The sequence below is a fragment of the Carex rostrata genome, chromosome 9 (genome assembly GCF_964058835.1).
Source record: "Carex rostrata chromosome 9, lpCarRost1.2, whole genome shotgun sequence".
Lineage (NCBI taxonomy): Eukaryota > Viridiplantae > Streptophyta > Magnoliopsida > Poales > Cyperaceae > Carex > Carex rostrata.
The window spans coordinates 10,811,790-10,825,165 of record NC_135926.1 but is presented as its reverse complement, the minus strand read 5'-3'; the positions used below and the strand labels follow the sequence as shown (position 1 = coordinate 10,825,165).

At 35.7% G+C, this 13,376-nt stretch overlaps 1 protein-coding gene across 2 annotated transcripts; it reads left to right on the top strand.

Annotated features, from left to right (window-relative positions):
* The first annotated feature begins 2,656 nt into the window (after nt 1–2,656).
* Nucleotides 2,657–9,699, top strand: LOC144559138 (casein kinase 1-like protein HD16). Of its 2 annotated transcripts, XM_078308096.1 has the most exons (15): nt 2,657–3,414; nt 3,779–3,913; nt 4,603–4,676; nt 5,313–5,438; nt 5,555–5,626; nt 5,975–6,069; nt 6,163–6,229; nt 6,611–6,740; nt 7,086–7,304; nt 7,508–7,650; nt 7,775–7,949; nt 8,088–8,178; nt 8,280–8,437; nt 8,592–8,780; nt 9,357–9,699. In XM_078308096.1, exons 1-15 carry the CDS (start codon nt 3,013–3,015, stop codon nt 9,414–9,416), a joined length of 2,136 nt encoding a protein of 711 aa, XP_078164222.1. In that variant the 5' UTR covers nt 2,657–3,012; the 3' UTR covers nt 9,417–9,699. The 2 variants fall into 2 exon arrangements, with proteins under 2 accessions (XP_078164222.1, XP_078164223.1); XM_078308097.1 differs by lacking the exons at nt 2,657–3,414; nt 4,603–4,676.
* Nucleotides 9,700–13,376: the final 3,677 nt, after the last annotated feature.

The window sequence follows — 13,376 nt, the reverse complement described above, 5'->3', positions numbered from 1 at the left end:
TATAATTTCCATTAACACTAATTAACAAATTAATAGAATCTTAATAATCCAAAGGCTTCGGACAAAAACCGTTCCCATTCTAAAAAAAAGGTTTTCTTTTTATCATTTCTTGCGAGAAATGGACACTTTCGTATCTTGACTTGAGTCAACCATGCCCTCGTTTCATTAGAAAATTAAGAATGCCGACGTAATGCATTTAGATAATGGCACCATGCATGCACACGTCACCATGTGCGCTTTGTGGTGATGACTTGATTCTGACATATTGCTACCTCATCTTATTTAATTGAACAAGCGCAAAATATGAAGAACAAAACTAGGGTGTGATGTGCTCACCAAGATGGATTGGTGAGCACATCTCCAAAAGGTTATCGGATTGACTTCGAACTACGAATCTAAACCGTTGAAATCTAAGTACTTCATGAGTGATGTATGTGCATGTAAATTTTTTAAAGTTTCGAATTCATTTAGTACATGGTCAAGCGGTCAAAAAAAATGATGAAAAAATAATACATAAAACAATTAAAAAGTTAACTTATAAAAATTTTATTATTTTGACCGCTTGATCATGTACTAAATGAATTCAAAACTTTAAAAAATTTACATATACATACATCACTCATGAAGTACTTAGATTTCAACGGTTTAGATTCGTAGTTCGAAGTCAATCCGATCGTCTTTTGGAGGTGTGCTCAACAATCCCTCTTGATGAGCACATCGTTTTGCTCAAATATGAATACTATATATTTATTTTAAATATAGACTCGCTTCAAATATTTAATTATTCGAATGTTTATAATTATATTTTAAAAAATTGTTTGTCATTTATATATTTTTAAAAATGTTAAAGTTAATTTGTACAAAATTCATCGCCAAAAATTCTACATAAGGAAACAAGAATTAAAAAACACAAATGCTACCTGATTAAAACAGGCGAGGAAAAAATAAAGAAGTAGATTTCTAAGAAATAAAGACATAGGTAATACTGATCAGTGTTGTAAATAACGGTATGCGCTCATCAGACAGATTGAATATCGCGAAGTAATTAATAAGAAATAATAGAAAATAATCGCTGATTAATCAGACAAATATATGACGGTTTGATCACCGTCAACAACTAATCAGACGATTAATCGACCTAAATTGCCGTTTTTTACAACACTAATACTTATAAAACATAAATAATTAAAACCTTAGCTCTCTATAATATATTAATGAATTAATTAATGTTGCAATTGGTAGATGATGGCCCAGCCTGTTATGTGCACTTTGGTTATGGCTCATTTGTGTGCATGTAAATGTTGTTTTTTAGTAAAGTTGCTTTGTCATAATTAACAGAAGAAATATCAAACTAAATATGGTAGGGTCTTACTCTAATAAGTTTAATATTGGAAAATATAATATTTTTTCGTCCAATTAGCATTAAACCGGGACTCGATAAAACCCGACTCAGATATTTTCGGAGACTTATTTGCGAAACATGCCATTGAATCCGAACAAAATACGGCTTACGAATAGGATAAGAACGCGTAAGTCACCCCCCATTGCCCATTGGCCATTTCCCACAAATTTATATCTTATCAATTCCTTAAATAAAGTAGTCTTTTTTATGTATAGAAATGATCGATATTAAATTATGTTGAACTTTAGACAGATTACACGAGTTTTTGATTAGGTGGAAAGAACCAAACAAATATTTCGTCTCGTTTTTTAAAAACAAAAAAAAAATATTCTCAAGAGAGGGAAAAAATTTCAGTTTTAGAAAAACCAAAATTTCCTTCTGATTCTTTCTACCAGATCAAAATTCCTTTATAATGCTTTTAGAACCCTATATTATTTTAATATATATATCTATAAATAAAAAAAGTTATGTAATAAAAAACATCGGGTCTAACCTCAACCCTCACATTTTTTTTTTTACTTTTAACTGCATCTTAAACATTCTCAGAATCTGACCTCGATCTTACATTCTTGAATTCTATTTGGCGTTGACTTATGTGTCTATATATATACCTAAGCGGATCTAGACATAGTCAAGTGGAGTCTGCAGCTGAATAAAAAAAAATATGGTGTCCAATCAGATAAAGTAATCTATTTTGAAATCTGTGCTCGACTGAAACCAACGACTCAAGAGTCAGGACCAGATTGCACTGGACCTGAATTCTAAGCCTAGGCCCATGTCTAGGATGAACTTACAAAAGCAACCATTTTGTGCAGCACCTGGAGCCTGGAAGTATCGGATCCGAATCTATTCCCGATTCCCGACCCCTGAATTAACCAACTACTGGAAGTTTCTTCTTCCCCTTACCCTTTCCCTTTCTCTTTTTAGTGGGGTCCATAAATTGAATGCTATCATAATCATATCGAGCTTCTCAAAGGATCCGGATATAGTAAAATTCTCTAAACGTCTCTGTGCTGTGCATCCCTGAATTTTATGTACCGAGTTATTGCGGGCTCGAATTCTGTTCGTTTATGGTTATGTTCACGTTGTGAAACAGAAACCTCGTTACAACCAGTCAACGCTATCGCCTAGCGGGCTACTACTGAAACAAGCGGGACCACCGGTCAGTGACTAAATCCGTTATAATCAGCTTGTCCGGGACCAAAGAAACTATAGATAGCTACTCTCTCACGTTCCTATGACAAAACCTTACTCCGGTTACCCCAACTATAAAAATACAGCAGGGACCCACATTTCAGGTGTAATTGTTCCTTTAGTTAACGACCAGTCTTTGAACGACATCTTTCATTCTCTCCTCTCTCTCCTCTCTGGCGCTCTCTCTCCGCTCTCCTCACACTCGTGATTTGTCGGCTCAACGGTAAAACAAGGCGCACCCGAATTGCCCCCAAATCTCGCTCGAATTGAACTCGGATCTCCCAATCAAAGCCTCTCTCTCCCTCCCATTTTCGTTCTCTCTCTTCTTTCCTTCTGCGGAGCTTTTCATCGAAGGGAAGCAGAAGAAATCTAGATTTAGGGTTTGGTGTCAGGGGATGGGCTTGGGCGGGTGAAGGATGCCTGTACAGCTCCGAAGTGGGGCGCGGAGGGGCCGTGCGAACCCTAACCCTAACCCTAGTTCGAAATCGAATCAGAAATCAACCCCGAAAACCAACCCCGTAATTGATCCGCCAACCGACGGGCCGGTTACGCGTGGCAGAGCTAAGAAGGCGGCCGTTACGCCAACGCCAGCTCCAGCGAGAGGAGGAAGGAAGAAGAAGGCTTGTGATGAGAAGCCACCGGTGGTGACGAGATCGGAGGAGAAAAAAGAGGAGAAAAGGTTATTGGTTGAAGAGAATCAAGGGGAGAAAAAAGAAGGGGTTGGTGAGAGAAAGATGGATGAGTTTGACAGTGCTGGGAAGAGTGGTGACAAGGGCAATGCTACTGTTGGAGATGACGGGACACCTTTGCCAGAGACAGTGCGTTATGAAATCTCTTCTTTTTCGTGTTTTTGTTTATACAAGATTATTTCCTGCATTATGAGTAATGCTCAAGTCTAATGGGATTCCTACCAGTACCCATTGAAATGACACAGCTGCTTTGTTATCCATTTTCTTGGGAGATAATTCTCCAGAATCTGTAAGCATCAAGTTAGCTGTAGAATACTGTTGTAATTATTAGTTCAAAGAAGTTTTCAGCCCAAGTACATACTCGTACACAAAAGAAGTTTAGAACAATACATACAGCAATCGCTCTTCTATTATGTGTTTATCCATGCTAAGATTTTTTTTTTTCTTAATCATGCAATGTAATTATTCTTCTTTTCAATTTTGTATATAACAGGTCCAAGTAGGCAGCTCACCTTCATATAAACTCGAGAGGAAGCTGGGAAAAGGTGGCTTTGGTCAAGTCTATGTTGGCCGAAGAATCTCACCTCCCAACCTAAGTGAGAGAGCTCCTGGTGCAAATGCATTGGAGGTAATATATGCTTTTCTAAATTTTCAAAAAATACACACGAGTGTCCTCTATATAGTTCCTCAAAGTGCAGTGTGTACATCTGGAAAAAAAAATTGTTTTTTGAGTGAAATATAAAAAATTTTGAGTGAAAGGAAAATAAAATTGTTGATGTTAAAGATGGGGAACATCACCTCTGTGGTAATTTTATTAGAAATTATTGTTTTCTATCCCTTTACATGTTTTTACTTTTGGAAAATCCTGTCAGTGCCCTGGAAAACTTGAAGCAAATTTTATACTTGGTTAATGCTGCATAAGCATCATATGTATCCCCTACTATTCCTCCTAGTTTGTGGGAGGCAATGAGAAGGGAGATTGTTGGGCATTTTTTCAAGTGTGAAGGGAGGAAGAGTGCTTAGCTTTCATTCATTTTTGGAATAGTGCATGCACAGTACTTTCCATTTTGTATGATAGGCGATGTTTTGTCAAACACAAATGCTCCTGTTATTTGGGGACCAAACTCAAGTTCCCCTTACCAATAATTCACTAAGAACACCTTTGAAAAGATTACGCAGTATAATTGAATCCAATGAGCCCTTTTCCAATAAGTATTCAGGTTCTGTACACCCTCGGGTACTTCAATCTTCATTACTTCTTCAATCACTCTTTTACCATAGTTTAATCATGTCTGAATTCTTTGTGACTTGTATCAGGTTGCACTGAAATTTGAACACCGTACCAGTAAAGGATGTAACTATGGAGCTCCTTATGAATGGCAAGTATACAAGTGAGTTCTTCTTTTGTCACTTCTCTTTGTACTTGATGTTTTTCAATTAGCTCCATGCACTATGCTAAGGCAACTGAACTGTCTGTGTACTGCACCCCAAGGAGCAAACCACTACCGTAGTAACCAAACTGCCTATTGAGTGCACTTCTCTTTCATAGTGTTTTTAAAAAGAAAAATTAGTACCTGAAGTATTCTGCAAATCCAAAATATCAGCCAGTAATTACTGTACCTATGGAGCAAAGCACTACCATAATAACCAAACTGCTTGTTGAGTGCACTTTTCTTTCAGAGTCTTTTAACAAAAATAAAATCAGTACCTTATTATTATGCAAATCCAAAATATCAGCCAATAATCACTGTACCTTTGGAGCAAAACACTACCATAATAACCAAACTGCTTGTTGAGTGCACTTTTCTTTCAGAGTCTTTTATCAAAAATAAAATCAGTACCTGAAGTTATTATGCAAATCCAAAATATCAGTCAATAATCACTGTACCCATGGCCAATGTACCAATACAAGTATGGATGCCGCCTATTTTGGATCTATTTGTTGAATTGTTTCTCAGATAAATTACTCCAGTACTTGGTGTAACTAGATTGGGGAATGGTTAGCTAATAAATGCTTTGTGCTACAGCACCTTAAGTGGCAATCATGGTGTGCCACGCGTACATTATAAAGGGAGGCAAGGTGAGTACTACATCATGGTTATGGATATGCTTGGCCCCAGTCTTTGGGATGTCTGGAATAATAAATCCCATACGTAAGTACCTTTTTTTGGATTGATAATATGCTACTGATTTACTTTGTTTGCATTTCTACCTTTTGAGTTTAGGTTGTTCGATGTTTAAGTCATTTATTTGTTTTGTATTGAGGCAGCATGTCTGTTGAGATGGTTGCCTGCATCGCCATTGAAGCGATCTCAATTCTAGAAAAGATGCACTCCAAAGGGTATGTTGCTCTTTTCTCTCGTCCAGTCTAACTCCATATTTTATTATTATATTAAAGTTGGCTCAATCATGTTTTCTTAAACTTTCCTTTTTTAAGCTATGCTCTAAATTTGGGTTTGATTTCTGTTTTTAAGCATGTAAAATGTTGAGAGCACTTAATTGATTAAGCTGGTTCATGTGTTTGTGCTTGTATTGTCCAGGCCATTACATGTAAACTCATAATACCGGCACATAACCTAATGAGGTTTGTAACTTTTAGAGTTGAGCTACTTAATCTGCGAGAAAAGGTTTTGATGTTTGTTTGCTGGTCATAGCCTTTTGTAAATAACTTTTTTTATTTTTATGTTAGGTATGTTCATGGGGATGTGAAGCCTGAGAACTTCTTACTTGGGCCTCCTGGTACTCCTGAGGAGAAAAAGCTTTTCCTTGTTGATCTTGGATTAGGTATATCATATATCTATTTTCATCCATTGTTTTTTTAGATATCTAGTGTTATTTCCAGCTTGTACGGTTTTCTTAGAGTGGTTCAATTAACAGCTACTAGGTGGACGGACACTACAACAGGCCTGCATGTGGAGTATGACCAAAGACCCGATGTTTTCAGGTTAACTATTCTTTGCATATTTTCTGAATTACTTTGTGAGTTGGACAGCATTGGCTTTTAAGCAATTCAAGATACCTGGTCAAGCACAGAAAATGGATGTGCTTTGATTAATATTTTTTACTTTTATACCTATTTATTAACCAACTATAAAGGCTTAAAATGGAATTGGAATATTATCTTCATATTGGGGTTTATTACATTTTATAGGAGAGCATTTGCTTGGCCTTTTGGTTTGGCTCATTGTTTGCTGTTTCTTTTTTATTTGTTATCCAGTATTCATTTAAATTCTCCCTGATCTATTTGATTATTGCGAGTAAATTCATTATTGAATTGGCTGCCGTGAATTATATATCTTATTAGAAATAAATGTTGTTTTTTCAGGGGAACTGTTCGTTATGCCAGTGTTCATGCTCATCTGGGGAGAACAGGAAGCCGACGAGATGACTTGGAATCTCTAGCCTATACCCTAATTTTCCTTCTTCGAGGCCGCCTTCCTTGGCAGGGTTACCAGGTAGATAATTATTCTTCTATTATTACTTATTGAGATTGATAATTGTTAGCATCTTAAAGTGATCCCCAATAGATTCTCAATTTTACAAAGTGTGTTTCATATTCCGTGACCCCTTCAGGTTTGGAGGGGGGAACTTTAAAAACCAATCGAGTAAATAAATAATTAAATTTGAAATGATATATTAGAAGTTCTACTTATAATGAATGGTTCATTATGTTAATTATGGATACTGAGCTGATCATAGCAAGTAGTAAACAGAAAGAACTTCTTGTTTTTAAATTTATTTTTTTAATATAGTTTTGTGTGCTTTTGTTGATTAATATACAATTCAATTGTAATTTGTAGGGAGAGAATAAAGGTTTTCTAGTGTGTAAGAAGAAAATGGCAACTTCCCCCGAATCTTTGTGCTGCTGGTGCCCCCAGCCTTTCAGGCAATTTGTGGAATATGTTGTCAACTTGAAGTTCGATGACGAGCCTAACTATGCCAAGTGTATCTCTCTTTTTGATGGCATTGTGGGACCCAACCCAGATATTAGACCCATTAACACTGATGGTGCTCAGAAGGTATCTTTCTCTCTCTTCAAGAACTTGGCAGTCCTCTCTCTCTCTCCCTCTCTCCCTCATCCCTCCCTCCCTCTAGCAACTAGTGTATAACAACCAGGGACCCTAGGTTTTCCCTGACATGACCGGTCTCTTTGTATCTGGTTTTGGTCTTTATCTGGTTTTTGAAAAATTAATATAAAGGGCATATATTACTGTTGTGGCAGCTGATATATCAGGTTGGCCAGAAGAGAGGGCGGTTAACAATGGAAGAAGAGGACGATGAACAGCCAAAGAAGAAGGTGCGCATGGGCATGCCTGCAACACAATGGATCAGCGTTTACAATGCCAGACGCCCCATGAAACAAAGGTGCTCGTAATTTACATCTGATATTTAACATAGATTTATACCTTTGCGTAGAGTTTAAGGTTATGTTTATGATTGTTAAAATATCTATCTTTGATTGCTCTTATCTGTTTATCTGTACTTGTAGGTACCACTACAACGTTGCAGATGCAAGGCTGTCTCAGCATATAGAAAAGGGAAACGAAGATGGCCTCTTTATCAGCTCGGTGGCCTCTTGTACGAATCTGTGGGCCCTTATTATGGATGCTGGTACTGGTTATTCTGCTCAAGTTTATGAAATCTCCCCTTATTTTCTGCACAAGGTATGTTGTATTCACCGAGGATGACAGTAGTGGTTATGCACTCAATAGTCATCATTGTCTATAAGAATTGACTTGTTAATAAATCTGGGATGCCTTTACTATGAGTGAATTTCACATTGTTTTCATTGGTTGATATAGGAATGGATAATGGAGCAGTGGGAGAAAAATTATTATGTAACTACACTTGCTGGGGCAAACAATGGTAGCTCATTGGTGGTAATGTCCAAAGGTAAGCTATTACTTAAGTGCCCTATTTATCTTTAAAAGCCCTGTTATCGTAGTTCACAATCAGTTATTCTGAATGATGATTTATTAATAACTTTACTATAGGCACGCAATATGCACAACAGTCATACAAAGTAAGTGACTCGTTCCCTTTTAAGTGGATAAACAAGAAATGGAAGGAGGGTTTCTATGTCACCTCCATGGCAACTGCTGGAAGCAGATGGGCTGTTGTCATGTCTAGAAATGCTGGCTTCTCTGATCAGGTCTGTTTTCTTGTATCTTTTTTTCTCTGCTTCTCTCAGTTGTTTTTTCTCATTTATTAGAACTAACTGCTAAATAAGGAAAAGTTTTCTGTAGAAACTGGAAGTATCTAAAATGAAATTGTGAGTAGAATGCTTATTTTTATACTATCGTCAGGTGGTAGAGCTGGATTTCTTGTATCCAAGTGAAGGAATACACAGGAGATGGGACAGTGGATACCGCATCACAGCCACAGCTGCCACATGGGACCAGGCCGCCTTCATTCTAAGCATCCCCAGGAGAAAGCCTGCTGATGAAACCCAAGAGACCCTTCGTACCTCTGCTTTCCCCAGCCAACATGTCAAGGTACGGATACGATCCTGGTCCTAATCATCCTTTTATTTCATACTGAGATGGTACATGTTTGCTACAAAGACGTGGACACATTCCGATAGCTCAGTGAACAAAAATTAAATCTCTTAGCGACCAGTATATTGTCTGGTACGGTTTCAAATTAGGTTTGGTGTCCTCGTGTATATGCATAATAATCAAGTGGGGTCTTTTCTCTGAATATATGCATAATCTTGTATCTGGTCACTCGAGAAGATGTTCTGTTGAGTTCTGACAATTTTACCCCAACTTGTAGAGAGCCATTATCTCATAACACTATAGTTAAAACTAAATATAGTGACTTATAGTCAATTAGATGAAGAATTTTGGATGTAAATATGAATGAGCTTGTCATGAAGTTTGATGGTGTCAATAGAAAAACCATTTAACTGGAAATATAATCACCTCTTTGGTTGACATCTAACCCTTGTTTCAAGTAGTGGAGTATTATTTGCAGACATTCCAAAGAAAACTTGCTGCAATTTGCAAAACTGCATTGTAAAATTGCCTTTTTATTCCTTTGACAATACATTTAAATTTGTATTTCACCAGGAAAAGTGGGGTAAGAACTTGTACCTTGCATCTGTGTGCTATGGAAGAACCGTTTCATAAGCTCACTGCCGTTGCCCCAGCTCTTTATCTTTTCTTCTAGGGGAGTTTTGGCGTGCAGCTTTTTGGTAATTCTCTGTCATAGGGGGATGCTTCTCTAAGTCGGGTGCTGATGTAGCCAAGTATCTTTTAATTATCTGCATACTTGTACAGTAGATGTTGAGTGTAATGTGGTACTTCAACCTATGTGCCAAATGTAAGCTTAATTAATTGTTGAAAAGAGTCTGCTAATTTTATGTTAATGAGCCCCAATATAAATGACTTGCAAGGTCTTGTTTTGTTGTCATTTCCATATACAGATTTGTGTTCAAAGTTCAGAGCAATATTGCAGATATATTAGAACGTTGCTGCTATTTTTTGTGCGAATAGGCTTCTGTTAAATTCCATAGGAAATTTAGGCTCTGATCAGAATAAAAACTAACGAGAATAAACTTCAATTCAATAGAAAAGAGATGAAAAGAATTGATAATAAATTGAATTTTGTTAATCAAATAGAAGAATTCAGTATACCACCCAGTTCAATAAACCACTGATATTGTAAAAAATGACTCAACAGTCATCGTTTAGGGTTTGAAGAAATTATACAGTAGAGAAGGGAGTCTGCATCGTCTGCATTAACTCGTTAATACATATCGGTGTCCAATTGTAAACGGAGTCCATCCAGTCCTCGCCTAAAACATAGAGATTATTTAATATTAATGCGGATCTAATTTGTATGAATCTTGAAGTTGATCGGACAGTCCAGATGCATTAACTTAAAAGATTCCTTTTTGAGTAATGTAGAGGATACAAATTCATAGAGGAGAAGACAAGATAAAGAAGGTGAAACAGAAATGAGAAAGGGGCGGGGAAAAAGAATATGATCTCATCGGAGTTCCACCGGACGTCCAAGTTGTTGAATTGGTGTCTCTTTTCTCGAATTTATATTCTCTGCATTAACGGAAAGTGAGTTAATAGATATGGACTGTCTGCTTGAGATCCACACTAATATTAAAGGGCCCGTGCGTCATAGGTGTGTGTCGGATTGCCTCCAATTCCGAATTCCGATCAGACGGTCAAGATATATTAAAATCAAAATATGATCTTTTGAGTTAATGCAGAAGATGTGGATTCTCCTTTCTCGACAGTGAAACTGAGAAAAGGAGGTAAATTTGACACTTCACCACTGCGAAAGCAATTCTTGTCAAATCTCTTGTTTTTGGACTGGATTTGAACGCTTTTAAATCACACTAAATCTTTTCTTTTCCATTTCGTTGCTCTCTTCCAATCAGACGGTTGATCGTGGCGAGTTAAAATGTGTGTTTAACACCCTTTTTTTTTTTTTTTTGCCTGATCTTTTGTTTGATGTTACGACTAATATATTAGGATGGTGTTGCGCTATTTGATCTTTTTTCTCTCTTCCATACGTTACTAAACAGCCACTTCACGAAAAAATTGTACAACTGAAGAAAATCTGAAATCATGTTTGTAAAGTCTTCGCATGCACGTTATATGATGACATCAAAACTAATGCCGGTATACAATGTAGCTCTGTTTTACTTGTTAGAAGCAATACGGTACAAATCAAGATTTATCGTAAATATGTGACAAAAGTTATCATACTCGAAGGTTGAGATCCTGTTTTCGTATGTAGGTCTTAAATTCTCTGTTGCCCCGAAACTTCGACATGCCAAGTGCCAATTTATATTATTCTCTAGTGGATTGTTTATGTAAGCAAAAATAAATATATAAATAAATGCTTTAGAATATTTCTCTGTAAAACGTACGGGCTCTGGCTGAAAAAACGCAGTACGCTCGGCGTGGTCAGACAGATTATCACTGTCACATGAGTCACGTGTCCAGAATCGGCATGTCACACTCATCGTACGCACCGTGACTCTGTTTGAGAGGAAAAAATATCTTACGCTACAGACAGAGTTTCGAAACTTTTGAGGGGAAAAAATCTCTTCACATTTTCAGTGTTGATTCACTGTGATGTTGCCATGCTGGTCGTCTCAACAATGGGATTCAAATCTGCTCCTTTTCTGAGAAAAGGAGTACCCTCCTATTCCTCCATTCGAGCCGTTCAAAATTGATCGGACGGCTTTAATTATTTTTTCTTTTATATCAATATAATCTATTAAAATAAATCAGATGTAATTGAAGCCGTACGATCAATTTTGAACAGTTCAGATGAAGGAATAGGAGAGTGCTCCTTTTCCTCAACAATGTAGCATTGCTCTATGGCAAACTCTCTCTCTTGACCGACAGGAATTAGTAGGAGTAGAACTAGGTGTTCTTGAGCTCACCAGAGTGTTTGGTGAGTTTAATTTCAAAATTCATCTTCAAATGATGAATCTGAACCGTTAAAATCCGTCTACTTTATGAGTGATGCGTCTATAAAATTAATTTATTAACCTTCTAATTTTGACTGATTGACTTTATACTAAATTAATTCGAATGTTTAAAATTTTCACATGTAGACGCATCAATCGTAAGGTAGACGGATTCCAACGATTCGGATTCATCATTTGAAACCAATTTAATAGGTTTTAGAATTAAGCTTACCAAACACTTTGGTGAGCTTAAGAACATCCTAGTTCTACTCAATTAGTAGTAGGCTACCATCGCACTTGAATTTTTTTTCTTTGGTTAATAAATACAGATGCACTTAATTAGTGTTAAATTAGTAGATGCAAGATGATCAAAATATCATTAATAGTTATCATTTCTTTTAGAGGCAAATTATGTATTCTCATTTAAATATCTACCTATTAAATAGACATACAATGTACATTATTTTTTTGTTTGAAATTATTGATATGACTTGCTATATTACAAGATTTTAATTTGACAAAGAGACAATTGGTATTGTGTTTTTTATACTTTATTAAAAAATAAAATAAAGAATGATTTGAATCTGTAGGTTTGTTTTATTTTTCTGTACCTTATTAGGAAATCTAGATCTTTCTTTAACTCTGGCAGATTGCCACGAATCTCAAAACAGACCCCTTCTATTTACGATAGATGTCGAATTTTCTTTTACCCGACTAAGACTAAACCTAGACCGCATTAATACACATATATTTAAAAATGTTAGAAATTATTTTATTTCTAATTGAAAAAAATATAGAAATTGAAAACATATTGAAAACATATTGAAACACATATATATTATATAGACATACAGAAGGAAATCTTCTATGCAATTCAATAGATAACTTAATATTTTACAGTTGAGTAATATATTTATTTATTAGTATTATAAAATAGAGTGTGGCTAATTTGCTACCGGAAGCACTTCGACCGAGGTGCTTCCAGGGTCATATTTTAGTGTGTGGTGTTCAAACAACAAATCTAAACCGTTAGATGTTCAATCTATTATAAAATCTGCTTGGAGACCAAATTTTACATTTTTTTTGGAATTCTTTTACTATTTATTAAGCTAGTTTGAAAACCGTTGTTTTCAATGCTTCAGAAATTTAATAAAAACAGCGGTTTTCAAACTAGCTTAATAAATAGTAAAAAAATTCCAAAAAATGTAAAATTTGGTCTCCAAACAAATTTTATAATAGATTGAACATCTAACGGTTTGGATTTGTTGTTTGAACATCACACACTAAAATATGATCCCGGAAGCACCTCGGCCGAAGTGCTTCCGGTAGCAAATTAGCCACACTCTTATAAAATATATATATATATATATAGTTGAAGTTTTATTGAAAGAATTTTTTTTGAAGGAAGTTTTATTGAAAGAATTCAATAGTTTTTTCTGTTTTACTCAAGTTACAATGTATTATTGTTAAGTTAATAAGATTCTTCATTGTTTTTTCTATTATTTTATCCTCTTTTTCTTTATCTTTAATTTCAATAACTTATAATATATAATATTAGAAATGAAAATATATTATTTATTATTTTTTGAAATTTAGAGCGTTCCCACTTGTACTCTCAAATACCGAACAATTATAAAATTCATAACGA

Excerpts from the sequence above, each read along its gene's own strand:
- LOC144559138 (XM_078308096.1), top strand. The coding sequence starts at position 3,013 with ATGCCTGTACAGCTCCGAAGTGGGGCGCGGAGGGGCCGTGCGAACCCT. Across the intron at positions 6,741-7,085 it reads TTCCTTGGCAGGGTTACCAG|GGAGAGAATAAAGGTTTTCT; the intron begins GTAGATAATTAT and ends TGTAATTTGTAG. Across the intron at positions 8,179-8,279 it reads ATTGGTGGTAATGTCCAAAG|GCACGCAATATGCACAACAG; the intron begins GTAAGCTATTAC and ends ACTTTACTATAG.